The sequence below is a fragment of the Delphinus delphis genome, chromosome 13 (assembly GCF_949987515.2).
Source record: "Delphinus delphis chromosome 13, mDelDel1.2, whole genome shotgun sequence".
NCBI classification, from domain to species: domain Eukaryota; kingdom Metazoa; phylum Chordata; class Mammalia; order Artiodactyla; family Delphinidae; genus Delphinus; species Delphinus delphis.
In genome coordinates this window covers 40,277,406-40,295,259 of record NC_082695.1, presented here as the reverse complement: position 1 = coordinate 40,295,259, position 17,854 = coordinate 40,277,406, and the positions used below count along the sequence as shown (strand labels likewise).

General features: G+C 42.4%; 1 protein-coding gene across 1 annotated transcript in view; it reads right to left on the bottom strand.

Moving 5' to 3' along the window:
• TTC39C (tetratricopeptide repeat domain 39C) overlaps positions 1 to 17,854 on the bottom strand; it is a 105,913-nt gene that overhangs the window by 35,379 nt on the left and 52,680 nt on the right. The window contains exons 4-6 of the mRNA XM_060028816.2: positions 17,200 to 17,314; positions 7,878 to 8,232; positions 5,864 to 6,032 (exon numbers count right to left, since the gene is read on the bottom strand). Of these exons, the coding sequence (XP_059884799.1) occupies positions 5,864 to 6,032; positions 7,878 to 8,232; positions 17,200 to 17,314 (639 nt within the window). The remainder of the gene's footprint in view (positions 1 to 5,863; positions 6,033 to 7,877; positions 8,233 to 17,199; positions 17,315 to 17,854) is intronic.

Below are 17,854 nucleotides of genomic sequence, written 5' to 3'. Positions count from 1 at the left end.
CTGTTCAGATACAAGAGGCAGGCTTGCTCGTCAACAGATGCAGAGAAACGCTGCCACCCAACAGCTCTGATTAGTCAATATGCCCCCGAGATGGGTGCATGGGCACAGGCCTCCCTGGGTTTGGCATTTCTGTGCTGGCCCCTACTCTCCATGGCCCCCGCAGGCCTCCTGCCTCTTGTCTCTGTCTGAGAAACTCATCACCAAGGGGATCAACCTTCACCTTTCTGTCCCTGCCACAATCATGAACTAAGGAGCTAAAAAGCAACACAGACCTCCTGCTTACTCTGGGGAGCACCAATGAAAAATGTAATTTCATCAGTAAAAGTCCAGAGAGAAAGGACTACAGCCTGAAATGATGAGTGGGAGGAAGATCCAGAGCCAGAACACATGCACACGGGTCAAAGCGTAAGGGCCTTTCACACAGAACCATGCAGGTAACAGAAAGTAAGGAGATGGCTGGGACTTCCCGGGTGGCGCAGCGGTTAAGAATCTGCCGGCCAATGCAGGAGACAGGGTTCGAGCCCTGGTCCGGGAAGATCCCACATGCTGCGGAGCAACTAAGCCCGTGCACCACAACTACTGAGCCTGCGAGCCACAACTACTGAACGCCCGCACGCCTAGAGCCTGTGCTCCGCAACAAGAGAAGCCACCGCAATGAGAAGCCCGCGCACCAAAACAAAGAGTAGCCCCCGCTCACCGCAACTAAAGCCCGTGCCCAGCAATGAAGACCCAACGCAGCCAAAAATAAAAATAAATTTATTTTTTAAAAAATCACCTCAAAAAAAAAAAAGAAAGTAAGGAGATGGAACACCAAGGTGACAAAGTAAAGGTCAACCATCAAAGCCATCCCTGCAGACATTATTCATGGGGGAAAAGAAACCACATCCTATCACACACCCTGCTCAGAAGCAAGGACCGGGGGGAGAAGTACAAACCAGAGCAGACTGTGCATGAGAAGGTGGCATTTATCAGAGAGAACCAACAAGGCAGCTTTGAATGCAAGAAAGATGGTATGAAAAGGCCACACACACACACACACACACACGGTAAAGTTCACTAGGACTCCCTCAGTGTGGCCTCAAGGCCTTGTGCACACTCCCACTTGGTCCTCGTGAAGTAGGGCTGTCTCCGCTGTAACTGAGGAGCTGTTATAGCACAGGGTCCACCAGGCTGAGCTCAGGCAGCACAGGGGCTCAGCCTTCTCACCTTGCCACTCCGGCAATGAGCACAGACCCCATCGATATCCAGGTCCTTTTTACTTCCTGTAAATTTATTTAATTCCTTTCTTTAGAGTCACACTTCTTTAGCCAGCCCATCAGAATTTCAATATCTGATTCAGTATCCTCCTTAGTAGGCCATCCTCTCACACCAAATGTCAAGACATTCTTGCACCATCTTCTTCTGCATCGGTAGCAGAAACAGGTTTAGGTTCCACCAAGAAAAGTAGACAGTCCTTGATAACCAGCTTCCTCTCTTAAAGAAACGCCGTCACTCACACTGATCAATGGACGTCCTGCCAACAGACTCATCTGTTCATTTGACAAACACCCCCTGAGGGCCAGGTCTTGTGCTGGGCCCACTTCTGCTCCTGAGAAGCAAATGTGTGGTTTTTGATGTCACCATGCAGGATATTCAGAAAGTATGGGTCCAAGCTAGGAAGACAGTCTCAAAATAAGAGTTCCCAAAGTGCATAAAGTAACTTCATTAGAATATGTCCATCAACTGTCATTCATTCAAATATTTGAGCATTTAGAGACAGATAAGTAGATTAATATTAAAAATTAGTTTTATAACCAGTCACACCATACAAAGTATGTATATGAAACTATGTATACACACAAAACCAAGCATGTGTATCTGTATATTATATACTAAATAGACTGTTAAAGCGGGAGGAGAGGGGAGTTGTGCAAATCTGTATTGTTTAGAGAAAAAAGAGGAGAGGATTAAAGTTTATTAAAATGTAGACTTGTCCCTAATATCTTTAAATAATCAAGAAAAATACTCATTAATCACTTGTACGTTAATAGACTACCACTACTACCACTACTGTAGGTTTAATGGGATGGAAATAAATATAAATTCAAAATTATAATTATCATTCATATTTTAAAATGGAGGTTGCTATATAACCCTTGGGTCAACTTCCTAACATCTGTGTGCATTATGGAAATTCAGGGAAAAGTAAACATGGGTACGGGACAGTAGCTATAGCCCCTCTAGCTACACACACGCATCTTACCCATCACAAGCCTAGCTCTACTGACAACTCTCAACACCAAAACAAGTTCTTTCTCCTAAAAAGAGAGCAAATTTGGTAACACTACTTCCCAGGCTTAAGCACTCAGTAAGAATAACAACCACCATCACACCACTACTTGGATAGCGTTTATCACATGCTAAGTACTGTGTGAACCCATTTATTCCTCACAGCAACATGCTAAGTCACATGGGAAAAGTCAACAGGACAGGTAAGGAGGGTAAGACAAGAGGGTGGAGAGGGCCAGAGGTGGGGGTACTCCAGACACGCAGTGGGGAGAAGCAAAGGTGGTAAAGAAAGAAAACTCTTCCTGCAGTCTGGCCAAGACTCCCGAAGAGCAGAGAAGCTTGGTGTCCTGAGATGCACAAGGACCCCGTGTACCACCGACGGCATAGAACTTCACTGCTATGTCAAGTCAGGCCACAACACTGGGGAATAATGAAGACACGGCCACAAGGGTTATGCAAGTGGCAGGACAGGGGTGGACATGTTAAAGACCACCCTCCCCTACGGATTCCAAACTGTCCCAAACAATGAAGGGCAAAGTATGTAAAAAGCTGTTGATGACACTGAAAGAGAAAGTGGGCACCTGCACATGATTCGAAAATAACAAGGAAAGTGAACACTAACCAGCCCGTGTTGAGCTAGTCACCCTGTATGAGGGCAAGCTTACATGAAAGCAGCTGTGCAAATAACTTCTTCAGTGACTCAGAATCTAAAAAGTTAAGTCCGTGTCATATGATGCACCTGTCAAAATTAGAGCCCCAGACCATGTTCCCTGGAGCCTGTCCATAAAAAGGTCTCAAGGCGCCCTCTCTCTAACCTAAATGCTCACTGAAAAGGAAAAAGGTTTTCTGTAAACAAATTCATCAACGAAGCCCTGTGTGCTTTCATAAACTGAGTTGGGAGCTTAGAGGCCTTACAAAAAGCCTTTGAAGACCCATGTCACAGCCTCTCTGAGCAATGCTTCATCAGCAAATGAAGGATGCCACCAGCTGACACCTTCCTACATGCTCACCTGGGAAGACGAACAAAATGCCACCGTCCAGGCACCGTAATATCTCAAGTTAGCCCTAAAATTCTGTTATCCTCTAAGACTTTGGGAAGAGCCAAACAGAAACAACTGTCACACTTCACTTGACCCTCAGGCCACAGCTCACCAGTCAAGAGCAGTAACAGGTCTTTCAGTCTTTTTTTCTTAAAACCAAGTATCAGTCGGGTAAGCAAATTGCCCCATGACAAAGGAGTTCTAACGACCACCACCGGCACTCAGATTCCAACCACCACCGGCACTCAGATGCCAACGACCACCAGCGCTCAGATTCCAACCACCACCGGCACTCAGATTCCAACGATCCACCATGAAAGAGACTGACCGTCTGCTGAGAGCGATCATGGTCACTGTGTACCTCCCCAAACCGTGCTTATAAGAATCCTCTGATGGTGCTGTGGCTTCCTCATTTCTAGAATCATCCCAACGACAATGAATGACCGCTCACTGTTAGCATTCACTCCGTCCCTAATAGGGATGACTTGTGGACAAACTAAAATCATGCCACATTGAGTTTCTGGAGAACAAATAAGTTATTAATTTTGCTAAAAGTTAAGCATTTTAAAAAAATATTTGTTTGTTTATTTATTTGGCTGCACCGGGTCTTAGTTGTGGCCTGCAGGATCTTTAGTTGCAGCATGCGGACTTCTTAGTTGTGGCATGCATGCGGGATCTAGTTCCTAGACCAGGGATCGAATCTGGGCCTGCTGCATTGGAAGCGTGGAGGCTTAGCCACTGGACCATTAGGGAAGTCCCAGCATTTTTGTTTTAAAATAAAAAATTAATGAAAATGGGAAGCATAATGAAATATAAATCCTGACTTTTACATTTCTATTTAACAGTTTCAAAACCCAATTTAGAGCATTCATTGATCAAGGGAGTGAGGGGAGAGACATCTAGTACGTGCCTGATGCTCTGGCCTCATTGCTGTGTTGTACACAACTGTAAACGTCAGGCTCTCACCCCCACTAGGCAAACCTCCTTTGAACACTAAACCTAGTATCTTCGAGTTCAGAGTTATTCAGAATGTCAATTGCTTAAAGGAAAGGCATTACACATCTAAGAAAGCATTTACCCTGCACCCAACTTTCATTTCAGAAAAGGTCACTCAAGTGAGAAGGCTGAGCCAATTAAAATGTTCCTTTTACGGGGTTATTTCCTCCTGCACAAACCCAAGGGAGTAGAGAAACCTGAAGAGCTTGAACATGCTTCCCTACATGCAGGACCGTAACCCTGAGCTTGAAAGAAAAACACACTAACAGCAGACTGGATTGCACAAGAGACTGATCTACGTTTTTAAGAGAGCAAGAGAAAAAAAGAGCAATGTCACTGAAGGTACGTGGGCCTGAATGCCAAGAAAAACAGTCTCAAAGTAATGAGAAGAAAAATGACTTGGACATGGGCTTAAATAAGTCAGATCCTGGAGAGCTTTCTGTGCTGTGTTTCAGCTGTAAATTATTAGTACAATCTTTAAAATACAATTTCCATAAATAAAGGGAAGGCGTCCTCGGATTTAAGAAGGCACTCCATGAAGGAAAGAAATTATTGGGGAAGTAATATACTCTCCACTGCCAACAAAAAATTAGTGAACGCATCACCTCCTGTGCTCATGAAAGCATTCCTGGGCAAAAATCTTCCAAAGCACTTGTGGGTTTTTTCGATGGGTGTGCAGAGAATGCCTGGTTAACTGAGGGCAGAGGTTATGAAACCTCACATTGCTGCACTACTCGCTACTGGTGAGCCTGTGGGTGGGAGACCTCAGAACAGTCACCTTCTTTCACATGCATGATTAATTTCTTACAAAATTTTCGTTTTTCTTCAGATCCTCATGCCCTCAAGCAAGCAGACAAAAAAAGAAATGCAAAGAGAAGCAGAACCCCCTCAAAGGCCAGGGCGTACTGTTTTTCTGAAATGAGACAGCCTGGCCTCGCTTGCTGGGTGACCTCGGAGGTCACGTGAAGCCCGCTAAGATCCCTGTTTATCTTTCCTGTAAGATGCAAGGGGATGATTTTCTATCTCTGTCGCAGGCTTGCTCTGAGGATCAAATGGGATGGTGTGTGTGAAACCTCTGGCACAGGACCTAGACACATGCATGAAAAAGTAATACCAGCTACTACTATTTCAAAGCCTTTGCTGTCCTTGACATTTCGGGCAATAACTTGTGTATAAATCAACTGTCAGCCAGGATGAACATTTGGAAACAGATTATTAGTAATTCCAGAGACGGAAAAACAACGTATCTCATGTTCTTTAACTAAGACGCTCCCAAGGGCTCCTGTGCCTTCAGCTCAGGTGGCAGCATCTCGTCTCATCAGCACCAAGGGACCCCGGCCCTGCTTCGCCCACAGCTGCAGAACAGAAGGTAACTGACTAACACCCCGGGTTCCTGGAAGAGGCTCCCACAGCAAGGATGCAACGCAAGGCACAGAAACAAGACGTTACTCGGCCCTATGACATTCGGGCTCCTTGTGATACTACCCCCCCACAAGTAAGAATTATAGATTCGATCAACAGAAGGCTTTATTTTTAAAAAGATGGGGAATGCACAGTACCTCTAATCGTTGTATGCGTCCCTTGAAAAACATAAAGAGGGAAGAATTTGGATAAGCAGCTTCTTTTTTGAGAAGAATTTCCTTCGCTTCATCCAGGCCTGCTTTGTTATCACTGCCATCCAGGGCAAAAAACGGGCGGACCACAGTATGATACCAGAGCAGCGCTAATCTAAAGGAAGAGGGAGAGAAACCGTGAGTGACAATGACTTTTCTTACAGTGTTTCCACTCTTTAAAAAAAATCAGTGTGTGCTCTTCCAATACACACCCCTTCCAAAAAGCTCACTAGGCAGTCTCTGAAGAAGTAAAATCAGTATCGCCCCCCATCTTAGTTTTATCAGTATTTGGAAAGCCACAACTTTAGAGCACAACATATAAATCAGCATACTCCCATCGGATAAGAGAAGAAGGTCACAGAAGCAAGTAGCTCTTCTGAGGCTTCTAGATGGATTGCTGACGGTATCGTTTATGTAAATCTCTGAATTCTACACCTTACTCGTCAACGTGTAAATTAGAAACAGTAATTGGTTACCGTGAATTTACTATCCCCTTAAAATTACTCTTTGCATTACTTTTTACAAAAGGAAAATGTTTTCGCTAGTGTTCACAAAAGTTAGAGTGTAAGCCTCAGACTGAATTTAAATATAGGAACCACAGGCAAAATTGTACAAAATTGGGTTAAAATAAGTGAAAGGACCGGATGAAGGGCCCTTTCTCTAGCCACTGAGGCTGTTCAATTTGAAAACCAAACAAATAAGTAAGTTACTTAAAATTCTCCCACTTCAAACGTGTCCCTTTCAAAAAAAAAAAAAAAAAAGCCACATTAAGCAAAGTAACAAAATAGATTCCCTGGGATCGACTTTAACCAACTGACAAAAATGTTTAACCGACACAATATTTTTAGGTAAATGTATGCTTCCAGCGTGTGCATAAATTTGGTCCTCTTCTGGAGATCAGACTAATTTACATTATTATTAATTGAATTCATTCCTTTCTCAGAAAATATTATTAAAAAAGACAAATTATCACAAGTTACAAATCTGTTAAGTCAAATTAATAAAGGACCATTGTGTCATATAATGAGTTTGTGGAGGCATGAATATTTTTGCAATAAAAAATTAATGACCTTTTTAATAGCTACCGGCTGATTAAGAGTTAACAACCAAATTCCTCAATACTGACATGAGCAGAAATACAGCACACTAAGGTTCTCTGTGATACCAAAATCTTTGGAAAAATTCTGATAAGTGGTATAATGTCAAAGGACATCCAGTATTTGATAAAATTATTCTAACTGCAAATGGTAGTAGATATTTACCAGATTGAAAAAAAATCACATCATTTTTAACTGATGAGGAAATGGGTGAATCCTTGCTCTGGATGGTTATAATGGCTTCTTCACACTTTTTGGTTTAAATAATTATCATTTAAGTTTAGTCTGAACAACAATAACTCAATTTAGTTGAACACCACAAAGTCTCCAAGCCACATGTAAGAGACCAATGGACCAACCAGAATCATCAAGGAAAATTACCCAACATGAGGATATAAGAATAGAAATTTCAGAATCACAGAAGAGTCTTATGAAATGTATATCCCCTTAAGTCCAAAAATCAGGATTATCAATCTCAGTGACTAGTCAGGGTCACAAAAACTTTATAAATCATGATCATTCTGCATGTTTAAAATACAGGACTCAACAACAACAACAAAATTTAAAAAGAAAAGAAAGAAAATGGTCAAGACGGACTTCCAAAAAAATAAATAAGTGAATAAATAAAAATAAAATAAAATACAGGACTCATGAGACTTAAGAACAGTGCTCTGGTCTCTAAAGTCAACTTATAAACACCACCAAAAACATGGTCCTTGGCATTGCACTAAAAGACAGAAAGGCATGGCAGCATGTCAACCAACCAAGCATTTTACCTGAAGTTTCCTATAAAGGTTTTGATTGTCGTTCACTTACTTTCAACACTATATTATCTACCAAAGCATTGCAATATAGCTACTCACGTAGCTAAAGGGGCCTTCATGTCCTTACTTTCGCTTGCATACATCAGTGAAGAAAGCCCCTGTAGGCGGTCTCCAGGAAAACCCAGCAGGTTGATGATTTTGAGCAGGTTTGGGGGCACCATGGATATGCAAAGGTGAAAAAGGCCATATCCAAAGCTCACAGCACCTTTCAGTCTGTTTAGAGACTCCTCAGACACCCCTTCAGCCACAATGTGATTATCATTTGCAGCGTCAGAAGTCAAGGGCTCTTCCGTTAGCTTCTTCTGATACAGCTCCTGGAGGGCATTGATGTCCAAATAGCATTTATTGTAAATCTTCCAGGCTTTCCTAAGGATCCACCCACCTTTTATATATGCTATAAAGAGAAGGGGAGAAAAGTATGAAAAAACAAGTATTCAAAATAATTTTCCTACATTAATAATAAAGATATTGAAGAATGACCTGAAAAAACAAAATTTTAAAAAACAATAAAAATTATTACCCATCATGAAACCTTCTGTTCTTCATATGGCTTAAATTCCTTATTTGTTGTCTGTTTCCCTTTACTAGTCTGGATGACCCCTTGGCAAGAACCATGTATTATTTTGTTCATTGTATCGAGCCCCTCACGCCGAGGTGAGGGCATAGCATCTAATATCTGCTACATGAATGAATGCAAGCATCATCTGAATCGGACTTTTTTCCCACGTATTCTGTGAAACCCTCTACCACATCCCTGAACTACCTGAACTATGGCGCTTTCCGGATACAACTCTTAAATTTGCGTACCTTGTGCTTCATCCCTCCTCAAGAGCAACTTCTAAATCTAAATTTGCTGCTAAATTTATACCCAAGCACCAAGCATGGCGACTTGCCAAAAAATAAAACAAGCAAAACAAAACGATTAATAGTCATCGGGTGAACAAACGGCCAGATTATTAACAAAAATGTCATCAGCGTTAAATACAAAAATGCAAAGAATCCCCAATGCACCTCTATTCAATGCCTGTTCGTGGCTTAGCCGCACCTAGCGAGGCTGGGGGGCTTTATCTGGTGTGTATGACAATGGAGCTCCCCCACTGCCCAGCCTAGAGAGCTCCAGGGAAGGAGGGTGGCAAAGCAGAAGCTATTCACACCGCAGGGTGAAAATCTGTTGTTTTTAAAGCCACTTCCCTTTATTTCTGTTAGGCCAATTTTCTTAACATAGCCACCTTGAGAATGTGTGCCACAAAGGCAAAGGGAGAGATAAACCTGGGATTTACCCTGCTCCACGCCCCACCGGCCCCTCTCAGGTCTGAGTCCTGCCTCACCCTCTCCTGCGAACATCTTTCCCTTCTGATGAGGAAGGGAAGTGGGGGCGTCGATAGACCTGTGCTTGTCTGAGTGAGTGCACCACCACCACATATCTGGGGAAAAGGTCCTCCACAGGGAGTTTTCTGTAAAATGGTTCTCTAGTAACTATAGAGGAGAACTTTGGCACCATTACCAATAATGGTACTGATACTCTGACCTCAAAGCACAACAGAAGACAACAGGAACCATGTACCAGGCTTCCAGGCCCTTTAGAACAGCAGGGAAAGAAGTGTTTTAATTTATTTTTGAATGACATAAAATATATAACATAAAATCTGATTTATAAAAGTCCAATCCCTGAATTGAAAGTGATCTAAGACTATATGGCATGTGCAGAAAAGAATTAACATAGCAGGCCTATTGCTCTCCTTTGAAAGGCCTGTTTACAAGGTTGGCCCTTGGCTGGTATCTGGGAACTTGGATTTGGGAGGGGTCCCATCATTCCCAGAACCGGTAAGAGGGGCTCACTGTGCCTACAGTTTGCATGAACAATGTTTTATGTGGACACCTGCTTTCCTTCTGGAAGTCTGGGTATGCACCAGGCAGCGGGGTGCCTACATGGTCAGTCCCCAGTAAAAACTACAGATGCTGAGTCACTAACCAGCTTCCCCAGTTGGTTACATTTCACAGGTGTCGTCATAATTCACTGCCAGGAGGATCGTGCGCATCCTGTGTGGCTCTTCTGGGAGAGGACCCTGGGAAGCATGGGCCTGACTTTTCCTGGTCTTCGTCCCTGTGCCTCTTCCCTTTTCTAATTTTGCTTTGTATCCTTTCACTGCCACAAATCATAGCCATGAGTATGACTATCTTCTGAGTCCTCCTAATCACTGGTCTTGGGGACCCCTGATCCATTAACTCAAGCTACTATCTTAATTAAAGTATCAATTTTCTGGCAAACGATGACCGTATCTCCTATGGGATCACAATTCAAAACACAACCATCCCACAAGTTCTGGGTGATGAATGTCCTGTAGTCTAAGTGCACTGCAAAGATTGCTACATGACAGGATGAAGAAGTAAAATAAACCAGTCTACAAAAGCTTTGCTGGCGGGGGGGGGGGGGGGGGGGGCGGTACTATGTGTATAATTTATTGTTATAAAAGTAATACATATCTGAAACAATTTATTTTTATTCAGTTCAATTTAACAAAAATATTTACTGTGCTAATATTACTTTTAGGCACTGTTCTAGGAGAATCAAAGAGAAATAAGACATAGATCCTGCCTTTAAGAGGCTCAGTGACTTTTTCCCTCCTAAATGGAAGTATTGTGGGAAAAAGAGAGGTTTGAGAAAACCTGACCTTGACACTTCTTTGTATGCTAGCAAAGTGCTTAGGTGAATCCAATACACCCACAGACAAGAAAGGTGACTCTCACTTATGATCCAAAAAGCCAGAGATTGAATAGAAAAACAGAAAAAGACCAAGAAAAAGGAAACTAAAATATATAGTCCTGAGAACACAAAAGCAATTGAATCTAACTGAAAAGAAATAATAATTGGCTACAGATAAAAAATGAAATAAAAAGAGGAAAAGTAAAATTGCAAAACCCTAAAAATGTCAACGAGCTACTAAGTTCCTATCACATGCCTAGGACTGTGCTTGGCACCTGAGGGACACAAATGAACTATAAGACATACATCTCAGCCCTCCAAATGCCCAATAAAATTAGAAAATAAAAGTGAAAAAAATGTGTGTAACAGAAGACTATATATGCATATGTTTATTTATATGGTCCACTGGGTCATACATAGAAAAACGAAAACAATGTTGAGATTATGAGTGAATTGCCCTTTCTTTATTTCCTTTTTGACAGTCAATTGTTTTCTATGTAATAAGCACATACATAAATTTAAAAGTGCAAAAGAAGTATTGCAGGATTTCAGTAGAAAACTTTACTCCCTCCTGTCCCCAAGCCTAACTGGAAAGTTAGAGGGAAAAAATTAACTCCATTTTACCCTGTATTTTCCAGGCTACTGTCACTTTATTGAGGACGCACTTAGGGAAATGCAGCATTCCAGGGGAGAGCAACAGGAATGTAAGTATGAAGGGACAGATGGAAAGCTGTTCAGAGGCAGAGTGAATCAGGGGACAAGCTGGGCCAAGGATGGGTGCAGGCATGATGCACCCAGTGGTACCCAGCTAAGGGAAGGACACCTGCTCGGGAGAAGCAGGGGCTCCCTAAAACTGGAGTTAAAGGGACTAGTGTTAGGGAAACAAGCTGTAGTAATCCAGATCTCAGGTGAAGAGTTACAGAAAAGAGTGGCAGCAATGGAAGCAACTCAATTAACAAAAGGAAAAGAAAACCAACATGGTAAAAACCCATTTTTACAGAATAAAAATGAAATTAATTCAACATCTTTAATTTCTTGCCTAAGATAAGAGCTTAGATGTTAACATTTATTTTAAAAGCACATGTTCAAGTCTCCAGTAACAAGCTTTAAAGTCCTGAACTTGAGCCGGGTAAACAGAACTCAAAGTTTTGACTCATCGAAGATTAGAAACTGAGATGTGTACAAAGTTAGGACCTAGAGAGAAACAGATTTTGTTTTTACCACTTTTTAAGTTCAACTCTGCACTGAAACAGGTCCCAGGACTCGCCCGACTCCATGTCCCAAATGCGGTGACCGAAACATCTGAGCTCAGCCAGACTCCGACGGGAGGAGCAGAGGCTGCGTGAGGACCGGGTGGAGAAGTTGCGCTCCGGGCCCACAGCACCGCGGCCCCAGCGGGAGGGACGCTTAGTCAGCTGATGCCCAGCAACGCGGCCAGGAGCAGCCTCTGCCCAACAAGCAGAGAAAACAGTTGAACACTGGGCCCCTCAATCTGCACGGGCTCTCATAGGCTCCTCTGAAACGTCAGACATAAAACATTCAACCATCGTGCCTGCGTCCCCGGAGGGCTGCACAGAGAGCAGAAAACCACAGACCGACCGCCCTCCCCTGTCAGGGGCAGCCTCAACCAACCAGAGATGCAGGAGAGATGGGAAACCCTGTCCCCATAACGGGGGTGGGAGTCCTCCCCTAGAAAGGACAAGAGTTGTCTGGAAAATGGAAATATCAAGTTACACTAAATGGATCCTGGAATAAATTTTGTAAATTTTTTTTTTTTTTTTTAGTAGGGATTGTGTCTGGTGAGAGGCCCTACCATAGCATTCTGTCTGTTTGCTTGTCCTGGATGAGGCTGGTTAGTCCTGTAATGGAAGGGAAGTTCAGCCTTGGCTTCCTTGTGACCCACATAACAGACTTCGGAAGGAAAAAAAAAGATGATTTAGTTTCCACTAGTCAGCCCACCTCCTCATTATTACTTTTACCCCCAGTCAACAGACTTCTGATAGACTCCCTTCTCCAATCCCAACTATTCTTGGGGCTTCCTAGGGCTCAGTATCATGCATCTCATTCCTGAACGACATCACCCTTCCTCCATCCCTCTCTTTAATTCACATTTATATACCCACCATGTGTTAGGCAAAGGCAGCATATCAGGTGACAGGGACACAGAGAAGACAACGGACTTCCATTCTCTATAACCCTGCTCAGGTTCAGGATTAGGGATCCTTGACCTTCCCAGCAGAGTTGAGGAATTGCTCATTCCTTGTGCAACCTCTCCGACTAACTTACATGTCTAATGTCTAGTGGTGAAAGTATCACTCTGAATGAGAACTTATTTAGTCCTCTTTCTCCCTCCCCCACTAACTCTCAATAGCCTCAGGGCAAGAGCTACATCTCATTCATCTCTAGACCATTAGCATCTATCACCTTCCAGAATCTGACACATAGTAGATGCTCAATAAATGTGGAGAAAAATAAAAAGATAGCAGGTAGACACAGTCCCTGCCCTCAAGAAGTTTCCCATCTGTTACTGTGGGCAGACATGTAAATACAGATGTGTACAGTTGTGTGACGACTGCTCTAACTGGCTATGGACGGGGTCCAAGCAGAGTAACAGAGGCCGTATGATGAAGTCAGTGAGGAAGGAGAACGTGAAGGGAGTAGACCCAGGCTGCACCTGGGGAGGCACAAGAGAAAGACAAAAGGGGTTCCAAACCGAGAGGGCAGCGCACACCAAGGCCCGAGGAGGCAGGGCCTCAGAGACTTGCAGTCAGCCCTGCCGAGCTAGAGGCGGTGGCGGCGAGGTAGGGGGCAGGTTCTTCCATGCCACCCGAGGAAGGAATCTGCACTATTCCTTGTAGGCAATGTTGCAGAACAGCTAAGTGTCTGAAGCACAGGTGTAACAAGGTTTAGAAAGAGCGCTCCAGGGGCATCGTAGAGAATGTGGTCTGGAAAAGCATCCGGGCCAACAGGAGGCTGTTCTACTCTCCCGGGGGCTCATTCCATAGGACGGAAGGCGCACGTGCGCACGGGGGCTGAGGGACAAGGCCCCGAGAGCCTCGGGTTTCTGGGCCATTGGGAGGCTGGTGGTTCATGTGACCAAATGAAGGTGAAGGGAAAACTGTGAGTGCTAGGAATTCAGATATGAAATAAGAAGTCCACAGCTCAGGTCCTGGTTCTGTCATCACTGTGTAAACCTGTTCAACCTCAAACAAATCATCCAGCCTCAACGGCCTCACCTGTGAAACAAGGAAAACCCAATCTCATTTGAGGAAAACTTACTGAGCGTTACCTTATTGCCAAGAATAGTAAGACATGGGGCCGATCTTCAAGCCCAAAGGAAATACAGGAAACAAACAAGGTGCCAAAAGCCATCAAGTCGGTTTAAAAATAAATACTTTTTGTTACTAAAGTAATTCACATGTGCTCACTGCAAACGACAACAACAAAGGCCTTTGGATAATAGAGTAAATTAAAAAGTAGTACAGGAGGGACTTCCCTGGTGGTCCAGTGATAAAGAACCTGCCTTCCAATGCAGGGGACACGGGTTCGATCCCTGGTCCGGGAACTAAGATCCCACATGCCGCGGGGCAACTAAGACCTCAGGCCCCAACTACTGACCTCGCGCACCTCAACAAGAGCCTGTGCGCCACAACTACTGAGCCCACCCACCCTGGAGCCTGCACACCACAACTAGAGAAGAGAAGAGGAACAAAAAACCCGCACGCCACAACTAGAGAGAAGCCCACGCATCACAACGAAGAGCCCAAGCGTCACAGTGAAAGATCCCACATGCCTCAACCAAAAAGATCCCGTGTGCCGCAACTAAGACCCAACGCAGCCAAAAATAAATAAAATAAATAAGTAATAAATAAATCTTTAAAAAAATAGTATAGGAAAATAGACAGAGAGGATGGGGTAATTCACTATAAAGAAATTCATATGAGACAAAATACAGGAGCTCTTTCGAAAGTCAGAAGGACTAACAAATTCACACAGACTCACTCTTACCTGGAGCTCAGGTGAGTGTGTACCCACACCCACTTCTGGGCCACCTGATCAAGGGGTGGGGGAGGACCACCTACAACAAACATCTCCAAGGAGGGGTTGTTCCAAAACAATTATCCATCAACAAAGTTTAAGAAACGGATCCCAACAAAGAGTAAATTTTTCATAGTTTTATAACCTAGAGGGTTTCTGAAAGGCAAATGAAGCACATTTTTAGTTATGTCTGTTTGTTTGAGACAAATACTGAGCTGTTCATAAAGCAAATGACCATTACATGTGTTTATTAGAACCTGAGGTTTTCATGTCTGTCAATTTCCTTTCACTATCAATATTACATTCAATAAATTATACGGCATCAGGAAGAACCAAGAGTGCTGTTAAAAATCTATGATATGTAAAGCAACTATACTCCAGTAAAAATTACTAAAGTAGGGCTTCCCTGGTGGCGCAGTGGTTGAGAGTCCGCCTGCCGATGCAGGGGACGCGGGTTCGTGCCCCGGTCCGGGAGGATCCCGCATGCCGCGGAGCGGGTGGGCCTGTGAGCCATGGCCGCTGGGCCTGCGCGTCAGGAGCCTGTGCTCCGCGACGGGAGAGGCCACGGCAGTGAGAGGCCCGTGTACCGCAAAAAAAAAAAAATTACTAAAGTAAACAAAACACAAAAAAATCTATGATAAACAGGATTAAATAGCTGATTAATATCAACTTTTTAAGAGAACAGGAAAAGGTCACGAAGGTAATTTGTGAAGGAAATACAGTTTATGGGTAAAATATAAAATTAAGTTCAGCTTCACTAAAACAACAAAAAGCAAAGCAAAGAACATGGACATGAGTGTCCAAGAGAAATTGGTTAAATAAATTACGGCACATTCACATGATAAATTAATGCTTTTAAAATTATATTTTGAAACTCTGAGCTATAGGAAAAATAAGTGAATTATAACCTAAAAGGGAAAAGTAGGATACAAAACACCACAGATTTAATTTTTTAAAGAAAGAGAAAGATAAAAACAGAACATTTGCAATAAAGAGTGATTTTCTCCAAGTAGTGAGATTAGAAATGACCTGCTTTTTCATTATTTTATATTTTCCGAATTTTCTAAAGCAATATTTAGTAATTTTACAATCAGAGTAATTTTAAAAATAAATAGTACTAACTGATGATTCTGAATTTCATGAGGGCAGGGACCATGGCCTGGATTTGCTCATGGAACACAGTGCTTAGCATTGTATGTGCTCTATCATTATTTATTGAATGGACCCACGAATGAACATGTGAAGGACAGAGTAATATAAAGTTTCCCCGATATCCTTTACCCTGATTCCCCAAACATTTTACTACATTTGATTTATCCTTTTCTCTCCACAGATATTTTCTTAATAGGTCCTTAGAAAAGTCCTTGAGCCTCAGGAAAAAGTAGTCCAAGATCACAGAAAACACCAGAGCTCCGGTCTTGACCAAAGAGGTCCAGCTCTTCCCGCTACTCTTTTACATATACGTGAGTGTGGCACTCCAAATGGGGGATTTAAATCACTGTGTTATAGAAAATTCACATGAGCTTTGAGCCCTCAACCATATAAGTAAGATAGTTATTGGGAGAGTCCTGAGATGAGACTCAAAGAGAAAAAAAAAATTGGATCAAAAGGAAAAGACCATAGTACAACCATAAAACACATTTTAAAAGAAGATAATTACAAAAAAAAAAAAAAAGAGAAGATAATTACTAGGAAGCCCACATTTGGAGGTCACAATAAAAGTTAATTCTACTTCTGACTTGAGCCAAAGAGAAGAAACAAAGAAACCTCAAGTATGAGATGGAGACAGAGAGAGACAAGAAAGAAAAAAAAGGGACAGGAAAATTGGCTGCCGGTAATCCAGAAAGCAAAGTGTATGTTATGACTTAGCAGGAACATACCCTTTTTCATCTCAGGTTTGGAAGAAAATGCTTTTCTCAGTGTGAATTTTAGTCAATTTGCTTTTTGAATTTTCACTCTTTCAAGTAAATCCTATCTACCAAAGAGGCAGGTTTCTGCCATCAGCATCAGCGACATAAAACCACATAAAAGGAAGAATTAGTGTCAAAGTGAATCTTACAGCAAGCTCTGAGAGCCTCAATTCCAGTCTATGCCACTCAAGATATTAAAGCTACAAAATCCTGGAAAACATCTGTCTTGGGCAAACTAAGTAAGAAATCAGTTTATATTCCTCATTAAGGGTTGTTAAAATGTAAGTCATTCAAGTACCTTAGCAAGTCTTTAGTACGCACTCAGGCCTTCAATAACAATTTTCTGAGTAACTTAAACTGGTTATATTTCACTTTAAAGGGTTATTATCACAACTTGATTCCCACAAGAAAAAAAAAACCATCAATCTATCAATCTAAGGCACTGGTAATATCTCTAAGTATGACAGACTATCTGGATACAAGAGGACGAAACAGATTTTGGAACTAAAACTTCTCTACTAAACACACATTAAGCACTTGTGGTTTCAATTTCTCAAGTAATAAATCAGGATAATGCCCCAAAGAGATGCTACATGTTTTCAAAGACTGAAATATGAGGTATTCTTAATAAATAAATTAATTAATAAAAGGTATTACCAATTGTGTCCACTGGATAGCAAAAGCCATTAAAAACAATGCTTCGGCATACCTGACAATTCTTGCTTTACAAACGAGAGCACAGCCAAGTAAACTTGACAGTCAGCTATGATTATCTGCCTCTGAAGCCGGTCAACCATAGAGGGGGTGGATTTTCGGACATCAACCTGTTGGGTGGGAAGAAAGTACACACCAATAAATCACACCCAAGAACAATATTCCTTCCAAACAACTATTACTTTATTGTGCAAAATAATTTCACGCAGGGAGTGTGAAACAGCAGTTGCTGAAATCCAAGACCAAATTTACACTCTGAGCCTGGTAGTTCTATCCTCCCCCATTAAGTCCAGCTTTATTTTGTTAACAATACATTGATGAAGAGGCTTGGAACTCAAAGACACATACTCTAAATTACAGACACTGAGTTCATGGGAAACATGAAAGCCCACACACAACTTCGGAGTTTTACCTTTTTGAAAACAACATAAGTTCTTACTTATCCAAAATAAAAAATCACTGAAGGTACAAAACATTGCCCCAGGTAAACAACCCAAAAAGCCACTTTGCAGCCATCTGCCTTCAGAAAGGACCTATAGTATTAGGGTTCATTCGTTTGGTGCACACAACCGAGATGTGAGGGTTGCAAACTGATTACATGTTAGTTAAGGAGAAAACACCCTGGAATTAAAAATTATCTTTGAATGAGT